The following is a 16,296-nucleotide window of genomic DNA, read 5'->3' as shown; positions in this document are numbered from 1 at the left end:
ACATCCACTGATAGGCTCAGATAAGAAGGTGGCTTGTATCAAATCCCAGTCCTCAACTGAACGTAGACCATCGATAACGACAAGGCATTTGTCTTCATGCAAAAGCTTACGACACTCTTGAATTGGGTCATGGCCTTCCATCATACGAAATGCTGCAGTTTCCTTGGTTTGAAGATTGTCAGAATGAAAATCCACAAGTAGGCGCCAAGAGAACTCCGCTAGATTGAAGGGATGTGGCACATCGACCCAACCAGACGTTTTGAAACTCCCTTTAGTTGTTATTTCATCACAGTAAATAGTTCTGACCAGAGCTGATTTCCCAACACCAGCAATCCCGCAAACAAAGATCACTCCTGGATCTTGCAAAAAACTTGTAAGGGCATCCAATTCATTCTGACGCCGCACAAGTTCAAACGTTTTTGTCCATTTACGTGCCTCTTCTCTTTTTCTGGAGAAAACACGATCCTCCTGCAAGTAAGAATAAACAATTGGATCAGCATGCAGTTGCTATTCTATGTTTTCTGTAGCTGACTTACAATTCGTTTTAAAATCATAGGCACACAATGAAATTGCCAACATTTGAAAGATAATATCTTATGGCAAGTGCAACATGCCTAGAAACGTTGAAAGTATGTCATCATTTGCAACAAAAACAATCAGCAGATCCAACATATATGTCTGGCGCACCCAACATTACAGAAACGTGTTTGCAATATTAAAGAAATCCTTTTGTAGCCCATGCCTAGAAATCGTTGTACGGAGTAACATTTAACTTGTGGTTACATAACAAAATTGAGATTCGTTTGTAACATTATGAAAAGCCTTTGCAACATCAAAATTTCCCAAAACAAGCAGGCCTCCACCGTTGAACATAGAGGCACCGCGATGGCCTAAAAAACAAGTCGAGCTTGCAGGCCAAGAATCCGCTACCTAGGAGACCTATTGCCTCCGGATCGGGTGAACCCCTAACCAATATGTTCATGGACGTCGTTTGCTGGGCCTGGCGGCGCGTGAGGAGCTCACTGTCCATGATTTCCATGGCGCCTTTCTTCACCTGGTGTGGCGTGGGTGGTTGGCCTGCATCAGTGACGTCACAGTGGCTAGTGCGCATAGACGCTAACTGCAGTTGCGATGACCAGCGAGTGAGCAGAAGAGCGAGCGTTGTAGAGAAAAAACACTGCAAGTACACGGAGCTACATGCACGTAGCGAGCTAATGGGCTGATCCATTAGCCGATTGATAAGAATCATTTTCCATATCTTATTACCAAGAAACCATGCATATCTCCATCTCCATCTCCTCTCCACTACTTATAAAGAGCGACGTTGGCAGAAACATTTTATCTGAGCCATCTATCTTCTCTCATCGGGTGGGCGTCTTTCCTTAATAGACGAGCGCGCGCAGCTGTGTGGGCAACTAGCCGTCGGTGAAGAAGACGAAATGCTGATGGGCGGAACGGCAGGTCGACGAAAGCGCGGGCGATTCACCGTCGTCGAAGGCGGCGCAGATGCCAGCACAGCGGCAAGGCAACGGAGGTGTGGACGAATCAGTTGAGGCGGAAGAATCGACAAGAGTGGGCAAACTATCGCGGCGAGTCAAGCGGTGGCGCTGGCCGCTATGGGAACTTTCCGGTTTCCTTTTCGTCTACTTTTTTTCTTGGAGAGGACGAGTCTGGAGAGTTTCCTTCTTTTCCGTTATTTTTTAGAGGATAATTGCTCAGTTGAAGAAGCAACGTCAGACTCTGACTTCTCTCCTTCACGTTCGAGGAGCCGGTTCCAGTCAGGCTACGAGGCAAATCAAGGTATGGCCGGCGAGGTTGGATTTTGTATGTACGTAACAGGTAATAACATTCATTAAAGATGACAATCTAGTATTTTTGTGAGGTCAGCTAACTGAGAGATTATTTTATTCATCATTTATGGGCTCATAGTAGAGGTAACTTCACACGTTCCAAGACGAAATGAGTCTACAAACTACTAAATGAGACTTGCATGATACCACCTCTATGTTACTTTCCACTATGAATACATGGACTAACAATTTACGTATGACACCACCTTATGTTACTCCTCACTATGAGTAGCCTCACTCCAACCCTGTGCTGTTGCAGAACTAGTTCCAGGTGCTACCCACATTTAATTTTTTTATATGTGTTGTTTCCGTCATATATGTATTGTTTTTTCCTAATCAGATCTATCACTAATGCTTTGGCTAATTACTTTGCTGGTATCGGGGTAGCACAAGGCAACGGGAAGCTCATATCTACCTTTTTCAGGAGAGTTGCGGCTAAGCTTTTTTACAATGTACCCAAGACAGGAAGGAAATACCCCTCTTGGAAAATTGCCCCTTTATGTTGCAGGTGATATTACACTGCATATTCACAAGGAATCTGATTGATAAAGCACAGCTACGATTTATCACTTCAACTTCAGTGAAACTATATTTAAAATATGACAAAAGAAACAATTTTGTAATTTCAAAAGCACTGCATATATATGAGTACTGTTGTTGTATATATAGTGTAGCAAGATCATATTGTTTCTATTGGCATTTCTTATCAGAAATTATACTATGAAATTGTTATTTTCGTTAATCAATACTCCCGCCATCCTCAAATTAGTGTATGGTAGATTGGTAGGACATGTCTAAGTTAAACTTTATTAAATTTCACCAACTTCCTAGAAAAAAGCAATAACATTTATGACATTAAATTAATATAGGTACTACTAGATTGTTCAATAATATAGTAATTTGATGTCACATACATTACATTTTTTGTGTAAAATTTTAGTCAAATATAAAAATATTTGACTTCCCAAAAAGAAAAAAAATGTATACTTGCTCGCGGACGGAGGGAGTACGTGTGTGCACGTACACATTTACTAGCAGCTATAAGGCGATTTTATGTGCAAAGATAGGCATATAACACCCCAGCAAAAGGTAAATAACACAACTAAAATAGAAAACAACCCACGCAAGTTAAAACATAAGCCACCAAGATAAGGGAAATAATGTGGTGTCAAACAACTCTAACAACACTTGAATATCTTTATAAAAGCTTTTTTTGGGTGTCATCCTTAACTCCCTCTTCTCTGGGTTTGGTCAAAGTCAAACTCAGTAAAATCATCATATTGTATATTTTATATTATAGATATTATATATATTCTTGACCAAACTAGCTAAAACTTGACTTTAACAAAATCCAGAATCGCAAAGTAACTAAAATGAGTGATGTTTTGGCACATGGGAGCATATGCTCTCTTTATATTGAAATGCATTTTAGACATATTTTGAAATATCAAAAAAATTAAAACAAAAAAAATCACATGTACATCTTTACGTACTACACGCTCACAAATTTGTTTCATGAAAAATCAACTTGTTATGTGACGTGTGTAAAAAAGACAAATTCTAGTGCTAAAAATAAGGTTTTTCACAAGATAAATTTTCTATTTTTTATTTAGACCACAAAAATTATCATTTTTTTACGAAACTTGGCGAACACACATATATTGTGGATCTATACATGTATAATTTTCTTTCAGAAAATTTTTACACTTCAAAATATATTTTCTTGGTAGAGAGAGCATATGCACTCGGGAGCTGAATTGAGTTTTTGCTAAAATAGAGGCCTATAATCGTGGTCGTTAGATCCAGAAATTCATTCACGGTAGTACCAACTCTAACAACTCTCTCTGTCTCCAATCCTAATGTGTTTGCTTTTGACGTGTTACCTTACGGTGTTGTAGGTTTTAAAGCATAATAACCACACAATGCATTATCTTTTCGGTTTTATACTGAGAATTAACTTAGAGCTCGGTAGAATTTTAAACCGTTGGATTTTATGTATGCTTTGCGATTCGTGTTTGCGTGGATTTTATCAATTCAGCCTGGTTATGGTTTATCGTGTTCTGCTCTCGCGCGCGCATTCATGGGCCAGCCTGTTGTTCTGTTGCCTTGTCCGGGTTGCACGAAACTGGCAGGCGATTGATCAACCGTTTCTCACATGTAAGGCTGCTGCCATGCTCATGCTAGCCATAGTCTAATAGTTAATGCATTTAGTCGTAGTGGAAAGTAACATAAAGTAGTAACATGCACATGTTACTGCTCTATATTAGACTACTCACAATAGCAGCATCATAAGTAGTATTATGCACTACATGCAAAATGCCGATGTGTCATATCAATTAATGATGAAAGAGATGATAGTGGTATCATAAGTAGATACCGTATCATAACACGTAGAACTAGAAAAATTAATGCCAAATAAATAGTATACACACTTTTGTATTGAGATTCTACAAATCATTAAATACATGTAACATATGATACTACTACATGATACTATGCATTGTGAAGATAATATCGTACACTAGTATCATATGCATGATACTACTATATGATACTCCCTATTGTGACTAGTTTTAGTATCCTTGTAGTGGGTAGTAACTTAGGATCTCACTCCTCTTTCTTCACCTATTATCATGTCATGTCACCGAATCATCTTGATATGTGTGATGTTACTACTTATGTTACTTCCACTATGAGTAGTCTTACGCATGCGATGTGATTAGAGGCGCGACACTTCTTATTTTGCATGCAAAATTGCAAGCTTCATGCACATGTAGTGGCCTAGCTAGCTATAATATGTGAAGTTTATTTCTCATTCCTTTCGTATATATTCTTTTACCATTTTCTCTCTATTTTTCCTACTTACTTTTTATTCTTTTCTTTTTATTTTATGTTCTTTTCGATGTATTCCTTTTTTGTAGATGAATAATAATTTGTTTCTTTATTTTGAAAGATTTTTTCCCTTGTACAAAAAAATTAATTTCAGATTTTTGTTGCTAATATATAGGGATTTATTAATTTTGTTTCAACTGTTTGTTCTTCTTGTTTTTAAATTTAGTTCCACAATTTCTTTTTGTTCCTTATTTTTTTCTTGTTCCATGTGATATTATTTTTTGTTCTCTTGTGTATAGTTATTTGTTCTTTTGTTCCCAAAAACTTGTTCCTTTTTTCAAAAAAATTATTCCATAATTTTTTCCTAGTTTTGTTCTTTTAATTTTCCTAGTGTATAGTTGTTTGTTCCTTGGTTCTAATATACTTGTTCCTATTACTCTACAAAATTAGTTTTGAGAGGCATAACACTGTGTACCTTTTATTTAGAAAATATTTATTTCTCTTGTTTTAGAAAATTAGTTCCATAATTGTTTTTGTTCCAACATGAATAACATTTTTTGCTTTTATTTTTAGAAGAGATTTGTCTCTCTTGTTTCGGAAAATATTTTCCTACTTGTAAGTGGAGTCGGCAAGTGAGAGAAAAATACTCTAAAATCCACGCTAAACCCTAGTTTTTTTGTCCTAGTTGCAAGTGGGGTCGCAACTTATAGAGAAATTCTCTGGAATCCACGCTAAACAATAATTTGTCTTTGTCCCAGTTGCAAGTGGGGTTGCAACTAACTCTTGTTGCCCAGTTGCAAGTGAAGTCGCAACTAACAGATTAATGCTTCGGGATCCACGCTAACCATAAGTTGTTTTTAGTTCCAGTTGCAAGTGGGGTTGCAACTCATGTATAATACTCTACAATCCTCCATATGCCCTAATTTATATTTTTATCCCATTTGCAAGTGGGCTTGGAACTTAGTCATGTTGCCCAGTTGCAAGCGGGGCCGCGATTGAGAGAGAAATGTTATGGAATCAGCGCTAAGCCCTAATTTTTCTTTTGTCCTGTTATATGTGGTGGTCGCAACTGACTCTTGTTTCCCATTTACAAGTGGGGTTACAACTGAGAGAGACATGCTCTGAATTTGTCTTTTTTGCAATTGGTGGTCTCAAGCGACTCTTACCCAGTTGGGTTGCAACTCAAATAGAAATGATCCATGTTGGAAGTGGTGGTCGCAACCGACTCTTGTTTCCTAGTTGCAAGTGTGGTTGCAATTGACCTTTTATTGTCGAGTTGCAAGTGAAGTTGCAAAGGAGAGGGAATTGGTCTCTGGAACCCGTGCTAACCCCAAGTTTTTATGTTTGTCCCACTTACAAGTGGGGTCTCAATTGATTTTTGTTGCTTAGTTGCAAGTGGTGTTGCAAATGAGAAAGAAATGTTTCGGAATTTGTGGTAACCCAAAATTTCTCTTTGTCCTAGTTGCAAGTGTGGTCGCAACTGATCTACCTAGTTGCAAGTGGGGTCGCAACTGTTCTACCTAGTTGCAAGTGGAGTTGAAACTGAGAGAAATGTTCCGGAATCCGTGCTAGCTCTGAATTTGTTTTTCTCCCAGTTGCAAGTGGGGTCGTAACTAACCTTTGTTTCCCATTTGCAAGTGAAGTTCCAAGAGAAAAATGCTTCGGAATCCGTGCTAGCCCTGAATTCTTTTTTTTTTTGTTCCAATTACAAGTGGGGTTGAAACTGAGCTCTGTTGTGCAGTTGCAACTTAGAGAGAAATGCTATGGAATCCAGATTCTTGAGTTGCAACTAGGGTTACAGTTGAGTTTCTTCAGTTGCAAGTTTTGTTGCAACACAGATTTTTTCAAGTTGTAACAGATGTTGTAACTATTATTTTTATTTCAGTTGCAACTTTGCAACTTATTTTTTTCTAATTTTAGTTGCAGTTGCAAACGAGTTTTGAAAAGAACGGTGTCTCGTTCCCAGGAGTCCTTCCCTGATGTTCATCTTTGGCATTTTTTTTACAAAAGTATGAAGGAAAAAAAATACAATGGTACCTTACCCTACAACATATCAAGTCAATAAAAGGAAACAAAACAGCCCATGAACTGGAATAACGCAACATACAAAACGGAAAAGAAAAATAGCTCAAAGGAGAACTCAATCAAACACACTATCTCTGCCTGTACACTTGCTAGTGTAGTGGCCAGCCCGGCCTGGTGCATGCGTACGGATCTCTACCCTGGGGCAGGCGCAAGCTAAACCGAATCAACACCGGTCGTGTCGGGTGGGTTCGATGGCGCCTACACACACGTGTGACGTCAGCTAACTAAGAGTTAGCTAAGCATTAGATGGACCCTTGAGTTTTAGGTGTTGTCCCTACATGACTAGCCTTAGACATAGTTTAGAAGATCAAGTTGTACTAATAATGTACCGCTAAATTGTCTAATTCTATGAATAAATGTACATTTAGTTTTATCTTTAATTAATTTTTAAAAAGTTGTCCAACTGCATAGAAAAGTACTACCACTGGATTCATCTTGACATGTAGTTTCATTTTTTCGAAATGGAGACTATGCGACAACCTATGCATCAATAGATGCATATGGCCTTCTTTATTATTTTGTTCAACAAAGGTCCGACAAAGATCATACATCAAAAAATCCTAAGCCACCACAAAACACCTGCACACCCGACAATGAGTGGAAGTCATGCCAACTCGGAAGGGCAGGTCAGGGGGCCACACGAGGGGCCCACACACTAGGTCGGCGCGGCCAGGGCTTGGGCCGCCGCCATAATCCTACCGCACGGGCTTTGCCCCGCTGGGATCTGGCAGTGGTTGGAGGGGAATTGGGGAGGGTGGCAACTCGGGTTAGGGGGAGGTGGAGGAGGAGCGGGAGGGGAGTTGGCATCCGGTGTGTAGATGAGCGAGATGATGCCATGGACATGTAGTTTCATTACATGTTAAATTGATGTCACATATGTTGTTACTTTTGTATAAAAAGTTTAATCAAATTCAATAAAGGTTGACATAAAACAGAGCTAGACCTACCCTTATTTGTGAACGGAGGGTGTATGAACTTATTGCATTAAACACGCTTTTGGAAGAAAAATATTGCGCACCTTTATCGAGGGGATATGCGTCGTATCAGCTCCTATATCTTCGATGTTGATCACTGTAACTTGACCTTCATTTTCACATTGTGTGGCGACGCTTTCGTTTGTAATGATATATATGCAACTGTTACTGGCCTCAGATAAGAAAGCAAATTTTATCAAGTCCCACTCACGTGTGGACTCCAGTCCATCAATAACAACGGTGCATTCCGATTCACGCAGAATCTTACAACATACTGGAATCGGGTCGTAGCCTTGTAGTATCAACTTAGCTGCTATCTGGTCCTTGGTTTCAAGATCATCCGAACAAAAATCCAGAAGTAAGCGCCAAGAAAATTCCTTCAAACTGAATGGATGAGACACATCGACCCAGCTGCACTGCTTCACCTTTAGAGGATTGGACTCATCCCAGGTCACTCCTATATGGCGATAATAAGCTTGTCTCACGATAGCGGATTTCGTGATACTAGCAGGATTCCCGCACACGATGTTCACACCAGGAAAGTAGAAACTCTCCTGAATGGAACTGTCCGTCTCAATATCCAACTCGGACCAAAGATGTCTAGAGTAATTGTCGGTCCATTGACGTGCCTCTTCTCTTCGGGTGGAGGAAAATCGACAGTTTATCTTTCCTTCGGTACCATAGTAAGAATAACCCTGCAAGTAAGATGTGAAATTATAAAATTTGGAAAAATAATAACTATCCCGTTCGTTTGGCCGGAAGAGGGCACGCATTGGTCATCACCAGCGCCTTCGTAAATAAAACTTAGAGCCCTAATGGTCGACGTACCAGTGGCTAACTCAACAACCAGCTAGAATTTAAATCTTGTCCAAAGAGAATTTCGTGAATTCCCGCTAAGGGATATCTTTATAGAAATATGGCACCAAGAGGACGAGACGTTTTGCACCGGGAGCATATGCCCCCAGTTTTTCAAATGAGTTTTAAACGCAGTTTAAAATGTCACAAATTTTCAAACAAAAATTGACGCATACATGTTGAGTTGTTGGCATTCTATTTCTATGTACTCATAAAGTTGTTTTGCCGAAAACCTACATTTTTTGGCAGAGGACGCATATCCTTCGCACGAGCGATCGCAACCACCGACTCCTATGTACGACACGCGTCCCACGAGCGGTTAGCGATGGATGGGCCCCACCACTATGGCGTTATCTTGCTTATGAGGCTGGCCATAGTGGTAAGTATCATGTGGTAGTATCATGCATATGATACTTGTGTATGGTACTATCTCTATAGTAGTTAGTATCATGAAGTAGTATCATAGTTATGCTATATTTATTACTTTTTAGAATCTCAATGCAAATGTGTGCACAAGATTTATAACTTTTCTCGTGACATGCGCTATGATACAGTATCCACCTATATTACTCTAATCTCCTCTCTCCTCCTTAATTAGCTGCCACATCAATATTTTTGTGGGACCAATGTGTATGATACTAGCTATGATACTAGCACTATGGCCAGCCTGATGCTTTTTTCTCCACCCTTTCTCCTTTTCTATCCCAATGGAAATACTTCTCTGCCTATAGCCTACCCTCCCAGAGGTCCATCAAGCCGGCGACCTGCCGCCCCGTCTCACACGCGCACCACCGGCAAGATCCTAGCCCTCGTTGCCGCCGGAGTTATCCCAGCTGCGTCGCCGCCATTTCGCGCCCATCTTCGGTTGTCATCATGATGTGAGGACCGGGTGGGCGGAGCTCCAAGGGTGATGCTAACAGGGGCAACCATGGTGGCGTGAGTCGGGGTCTGCAACGATGACACGAGGGTAGTGGCTCTGCTGCGAGGGGCCACCACGCGAATGCGGCCGGAGTCCATTTTTAGGAATATGCATAGATGATCAGTATATCTGTGCATCTGATAGTAAAATAGTATTTTTGTCAGAGTTTTTTTGTATTTTCAAAAATACAAATTATTTTAAAACAAAATTGATGGTGTATAATCTCGGTGTAGATATCTCCTATATTTTTTTGGCACAATGTTTGGAGACCTAGAAGTTCGAGTTCATATTTTGCAAAAGGGGCTTACTAGTGCCTAGGTGCATCCATCAGTTTTAGAATGAAAAGCTTGTATTAAATGGAGTTATTAGTATAGTATGAAAAACTGCTAAATGGTGTAATTAGTCTAAAAATCAAATTAGACGGTAAAAGCTAGAATTCACTCTATTTGTTATGAATATGCCAACATGTACACAGAGGAAATTATCATGCACGGTGGGTATACTTTTTGCTGAGTTTCTGAACAACCATATCAAGATCTTTAAAAACTAGTGTAAAAACATAGAGACATAGATCAATGACAATAAAATGTAGCACAAGTTGGTGGTACCTAAATTTAGAGCCGCCAAAACAAGGAAAATAGGCAACTGATACCAAATTTTTAAATAGCCTTTTGTGAGACCCCCGCTAGAGCTAGGTTGTTTATGGCAAAAGTCCCTAATTTTGTGAGACCCCCGCGACAGCCGGCTATAGCCCTATCTAGCCTCTAATTAGACCCTAATTTTTGAATTTTACTTCGCTTATCTTCTTTTTTCTTTTCTGTTTTTGGAATTTTGTACACTAATTCGATAAAACATGTAAGTTGAATAATTAAATATTTGCTTGCATTGGGTAGCCGAATGAATTGTACCTTGAATTATGTTTGAGTCATAGTTTTTCTCTCTTTTTTTTGCAAAATACGACTGAAATTTCTCTTGTTTTTGGAGCAAGACAAAATAGATTAACCGAATAGCTATACCCTTATTGGCTACTGAAAATGGCGCCGCCAAAATGCAATAGAGACGATATTTCGAACTTATGATTAACACACGTCGTACTAGCCTAGGATAACAGCACCAAGACCAAACCCACCGGTCAATGACTACATGCTTAATTATTAGGGTAAAACATGCATACCTTTTTAATGCGATCAAAGGCTACGCCAGCTTCGAAATCTTTGCCGTTCAGCACTTGAAGTGTGTCATCTGCACAATGTCTGGCCACACTTTCAGAATTTGTAATGACAAGGACACAACTTTTAGTAGGTTTGGATAAGAAGGCAGACTTTATCAAGTCCCAGTCATCCATGGACCGCAGACCATTAATAACGATGAGACAATCGCTTTCACATAGAATCTTACAACACCCTTGAACTATACCTGGGTCTTCCATCATACCAACAGCTGCAATTTCTTTGTTATGGAAATCACCTAAACGGAAATTCAGCAGTAAGCGCATGGCGAATACGTCCAAGTCAAATGGCTCAGGTACATCGACCCAATTGCGTCGCTCAATTTCCCATCCACTGGATTCTTCCGATTTATGCATTGTGTTGGCGTACACTTCGTCGATGAGAGTTGACTTCCCAATACCAGTTTCCAACAAGGAGAAAATACCACCGCGCCTTAATTTCAAATTAAGTTCACCTGTATCACCGCGACACCCAGAACACTGCAAATAGAAAGATATAGAATTCACACAAACTTGAAAAAAAATATGCATTCATATACTGGTTTTATCTAGATACATACGACGTACTACCTCTGTTAAGAATTATAAGCCTCGAGGGCCAATTCTCTAAGAACAAGAAAATTCATAACATTCCTCATGAATTACTGCATGCACCAACAGTTTTAAATGATTGGGAGAAGAGTGATTGGGAGAAGAGAGAGAGAGAGAGAACACAAACGTGTATTATTCGGGGAGAGGGGATAACAAGAGAGGCTTTCTATTATCATCAAGTCTTGAAATGACGTTTCGCCTCTCTCGTCCCCCCGAGGGCGATCCCCTTCCCAGGAACCAAGAAAATACACAGAATCCACAAGATAATCCAAGATTTAGAGGCGTGAGGACAACGGATCCAAAGATTTCCTACCCCAGCACTACCTGGAACCACTCATCCAACCAGGATTTCAGTCTCCTGCCGCTGGAGTTCAAGGCGAGACTGCGCTCCATCATCACCCAATCCCCAAATCCCCGCCGTAGTATCGACCAGCTAAGATCCAAGATATCACTCCTACTCGCCCCCCACGAACCTCCAATTGCCATCCAAAATCCGACACAATTCCACACCATTCGCTCGCTGGAATCCCACTACATCACAGTGCCTCTCTCCCCAGTTCAGGCCGACCAGGTTCCCCGCCCGTTTGTGGGGGATCCTCTTAATGGCCTCGCAGAGACGAGAAATATGGAGGCCGAGCGATCGGAATCCACCCCTATCTCGCAGGCAGCAGGCCAGGCCTGCCAGCGCTGTCAGCGGCGAGCGATCAAGGACCTCTCCAAGGCAAGATCACCGGCGATCACATCAATGATGATTAAGGGGCAATCCCGGCCTTCAGGTTGGGAATACGCTGATCCGGCAGGTACCATATATTCTTTGGAAGGTATGAATGTCGTTGATCTCTCCCCTGCAATTCCTCTGCCCCCTGATCCCGGTGGAAAGGCTATAAAGCAGGACACCGGGGACACAGACCTGTATACCAACAGCAAGACCCAGTTATCTGCCCAACCACTACAACACACCTCCGTCAAAACCATGGAAAATCCAAGCGAGAAGGAAGGAGAAGGGGCCAGGGAGGCCCTGTACCGGACCTCTGGCCCGCCTGCACCATCTGCAACAGGTTCGCTGAGTCTCGCCACGGCTGAGACGTCGTGGCGTCGTGAAGGGAAGCAACCAATGGTGGACGAATGCACTGAGGCGGAGAGGGCTCCTCTCATTGTCAGCGTCGCCAAGGCCAGGGGTTTGGCAGGCCCTCGCCTTGTCGCCGTTGGAGTTTTCCTCTCTGTCTTTCTAATTCCTACCAAACAACAGATCAATTACATGAGGAATGTTTGTGAAATTAGAGGAACTATGGAGATGCACCAACTCGCCGACAAGCGTTTCGTGCTCGAATTCTCAGAGAGGGGGGATTTCGAGCACGTAACGAAAGGTGGCCCGTGGAGGTACCAGGGAGACGCGGTCCTCGTCCGGGAGCTCGAAGACAAGGAGGACCCGAACCTGGCCTAGCTCGGATCGCTTCCCATATGGGTGCAGTTCACTCGCATCCCCTTCTACCTCCTATCCAAGCAGCTAGCTTGAAACCTGGGGAGCAGGATCGGGGAACAGATCGCCATCGACAACAACGCTCGCGGGGATATCTGCGATAAGATTCTCCGTGCGAGGGTCCTTCTGCCTCTCGCCCAGCCCCTGCAACGATGTGTCACGCTGATGGACGATCTCTCCAATGAGGAGGTGATCGCGCCCGTCCTCTACGAGCGGCTTCCCAACTTCTGCATCCTTTGCGGGGTGATCGGCCACCAAGCGACGAAGTGTGGCCTGCCGGCTGAGCTGCAGACGACAAGATACAAGGCCGACCTGGAGACCCGGCCTATCCACAAAAAAGACCCCAGGAAGTGGTTCCTGCCAGAGGTGGTGGGACACAAAGGTCGTGCTATCGGGATGGAGCAGCCATGGCGCATTGCTACGGCTCTAGGACCAAGGTCTGCAACCCCACCCACAAAGGAGCTAGCCATCGTCGCCCACGTTGGCGAGGAGGTGGAGAAACTAACCATGCAGGACCAAAAGGATGCGGAACATGGGGCGTTGGAGGGAGCTAATAGCTCCAAGCCCCCTACGGCCCCTCCAAACATCTGTAGCGACCCCAAGCTCTCCAAGAACATGCAAGTTCTGCACGGCCAGAACAAGGCCGACAACACATCCTCTCCTATAAAGGACTGGAGGAGGCTGCCCAGGAAAGGGGAGGAGATCAAGAACGGCGAGCCTGTCGGCCTGGAGTGCAGCAACAAAGGCGACCGCAAGGAGCTGCTCAAGAACAAGGCTCAGACCACAGCTCCGGTCCCTGGCACGGGATCGGTGTTGGGTAAACGTGGTGGCATCAAAGATGGAGACCAGGTGGGGACCGTGGGGGTTATCACCTACACCAAGAAGAAGAGAGAAGGTGAGATCGTTTCCACAGTCACGGCAAAGGAGGATGATCAAGGGACAGAGGATGGTAAGGAAGCAACCAGCCCGGGGGCTGCTGGTCAACTGACAGGCGCAAACACCTGTCAGAAGCCATGAGTCTTCTAAGCTGGAACCCCCGGGGTATGGGTCTGCCCCGGACGGTTCAAGAACTGGTGCAACTTGTTCGCACATACAGACCCAAGATTGTGTTCATCAGCGAGACAAGACGTACAACATGAGATGAAAATAAAAGATATTAGATGGAGGCTTGGCCTCAAATACTGCAGAACGCAGAATGGCACCGGAAAAGGCGTTGGCATTGCATTGTACTGGGATGAAAATGTTGAAATAAAAGTCTTGTCTGAGGGTCCGAGGTATTTCGATGTGTTAATTAGAGAAGGCCCCAATGGCCAATGGTGGCGGGGCACTTTTGTGTATGGTGAGCCTAAGGCCTCGGAAAGGCACCATATGTGGAGAACCCTGAGGAGAATCGCGCCCAATGCCTCTGAGCCTTGGGTAATGATAGGTGACTTCAACGAGACTATGTGGCAACACGAGCATTTCTCGGAAACTAAGAGGTGAGAGAAAAGGATGGTTGAGTTCAGAAAGACACTTTCCTTCTGCAACCTTCATGATTTGGGTTGCTGCGGTCCCTTGTGGACCTTCGATAATAAGCAGAAGGAGAGACGGAATGTCAGGGCACGCCTTGACAGGGATGTGGCGTCTGATAGTAGGATGAGCATGTTCCCTGATTCCAAAGTAACAAACATTGTCTCTACTCGTTCAGACCACCTGCCGATTTTGCTGGAGATTGAAAAGCATCCAAAATCCAACAGGCAGCCTGAATTGCCTAGGTACGAGCGCATGTGGGAGCGCGAGCCGTCCCTGCCTGCAGCCATTGAAGGGGCCTGGACGGGCAGCCCACCTTGCTCTTCATTAGGTGATCTCATGTCCAAGTTAAAGAATACACGCAGCCACCTCAAAGAGTGGAGCGAGCAAAACTTTGGTAACGTAGCAAAGAGCATAAAAAAGTTAAGCAAGAAAATAAGCTCCCTGTGGAAAAGGCCAATCTCTGAAGTGCGGGAATTTGCTGTCAGAGTTTGCAGCAAAGAGTTAGAGGAATTATTGCATAGAGAGGAGATGATGTGGAGGCAGCGCTCGAGAATCAATTGGCTAAACGAAGGAGACAGGAACACAAAATACTTCCACAAGAAGGCGTCATGGAGACAGACGAAGAACAGGATTAAAAGAATCAGCGGGGCAAACGGCAATTGGACAGATGACCCAGCAGCTATCGAAGACCTAGCTACAGAGTTCTTCAAGAAGTTGCACACCAAAGACAAAGAGGTTGCCCCAGACGATTTGATAAACCTACTCCACACCCCCATATCGAAAGAGATGAATGCTGGTCTTTGCAAAGAGTTTTCAGATGAAGAAATTGGCGACGCTCTTTTCCAAATCGGGCCGCTGAAGGCCCCTAGACCAGACGGCATGCCTGGGCGTTTTTTTCCAAAGGAATTGGGCCATTGTGAAAGAAGAGGTGGTTGCAGCGGTTAAAAAATTCTTCCAGGAAGGGGTCATGCCTGAAGGTGTAAACGACACTGTCATTGTGTTAATCCCAAAGGATAAAGACCCGGAAAGCTTCACTGACTTCAGGACAATCAGCCTCTGCAATGTCGTCTACAAAAATATCTCAAAATGCTTGTCAAACAGACTACGCCCTCTGCTTGATGGCATCATTTCGGAGACCCAGAGCGCGTTTGTCCCCAGGAGATTGATCACAGATAATGCAGTCATCGCCTTCGAAAGTTTCCACAAAATCCAAAGGAACAACAATGAAAACAACAATCATTGTGCTTTCAAAGTCGACCTCTCTAAGGCCTATGACCGTGTGGATTGGTGCTTTCTGGAAAGGGCTCTACTAAAGTTGGGTTTCTGTGACAAGTGGACCAACTGGGTGATGACCTGCGTTCGATCGATCCGTTTTTCTATTAGAATCAATGGTCGCACTCTCGACCCCTTCTGCCCCACTAGAGGATTAAGACAGGGTGACCCTCTTAGCCCTTACTTGTTCCTGTTTGTGGGAGAAGCTCTCTCCAGCATACTCAAGAGAGAAACCGATGGTGGAAGAATCACTCCCCTCAAGGTCGCCAGGAACGCTCCTGGTGTCTCGAACCTGCTTTTTGCTGACGATAGCCTCCTCTTCTTCAAAGCTACCATAGAGGAGGCACGGGTTGTTGGCAGCTATCTGAAACTTTTTCAGAGTTGCACGGGTCAACTCGTTAGCCCGAGCAAGTGCTCGCTGATGTTCAGCACAACTTGCCCATCCGCAACACAGATCGAGATCAAATCAATCCTTAACGTGGCGTCTTCCACCTTTGAGGAGAAATACTTGGGTCTGCCCACTCCTGAGGGACGTATGAAAGGTGACCATTTTCAGCCCATTATGAAGAGGTTCTCTAAACGTCTCACCCGCTGGGCGGAGAAATTTTCCTCCCATGGAGCCAAGGACACTCTTATAAAATCGGGGGCTCAAGCTCTCCCTGGGTACGCAATGGGGGTTTATAAGATGACTTTGGGCT

General features: G+C 43.4%; 1 protein-coding gene across 1 annotated transcript; it reads left to right on the top strand.

The window, feature by feature from the left end:
* Window positions 1-14,305: 14,305 nt before the first annotated feature.
* On the top strand, window positions 14,306-15,271 carry LOC139832651 (uncharacterized). Its single transcript, XM_071822459.1, has one exon. The coding sequence runs from the start codon at window positions 14,306-14,308 to the stop codon at window positions 15,269-15,271; it is 966 nt and encodes a 321-aa protein (XP_071678560.1).
* The last annotated feature ends 1,025 nt before the right edge of the window (window positions 15,272-16,296 follow it).

Source organism: Lolium perenne, chromosome 6 (assembly GCF_019359855.2).
Source record: "Lolium perenne isolate Kyuss_39 chromosome 6, Kyuss_2.0, whole genome shotgun sequence".
Taxonomy (NCBI): Eukaryota; Viridiplantae; Streptophyta; class Magnoliopsida; order Poales; family Poaceae; genus Lolium; species Lolium perenne.
This window is presented reverse-complemented; position numbering and strand designations above follow the sequence as displayed.

Excerpts from the sequence above, each read along its gene's own strand:
- LOC139832651 (XM_071822459.1), top strand. The coding sequence starts at position 14,306 with ATGGTTGAGTTCAGAAAGACACTTTCCTTCTGCAACCTTCATGATTTG.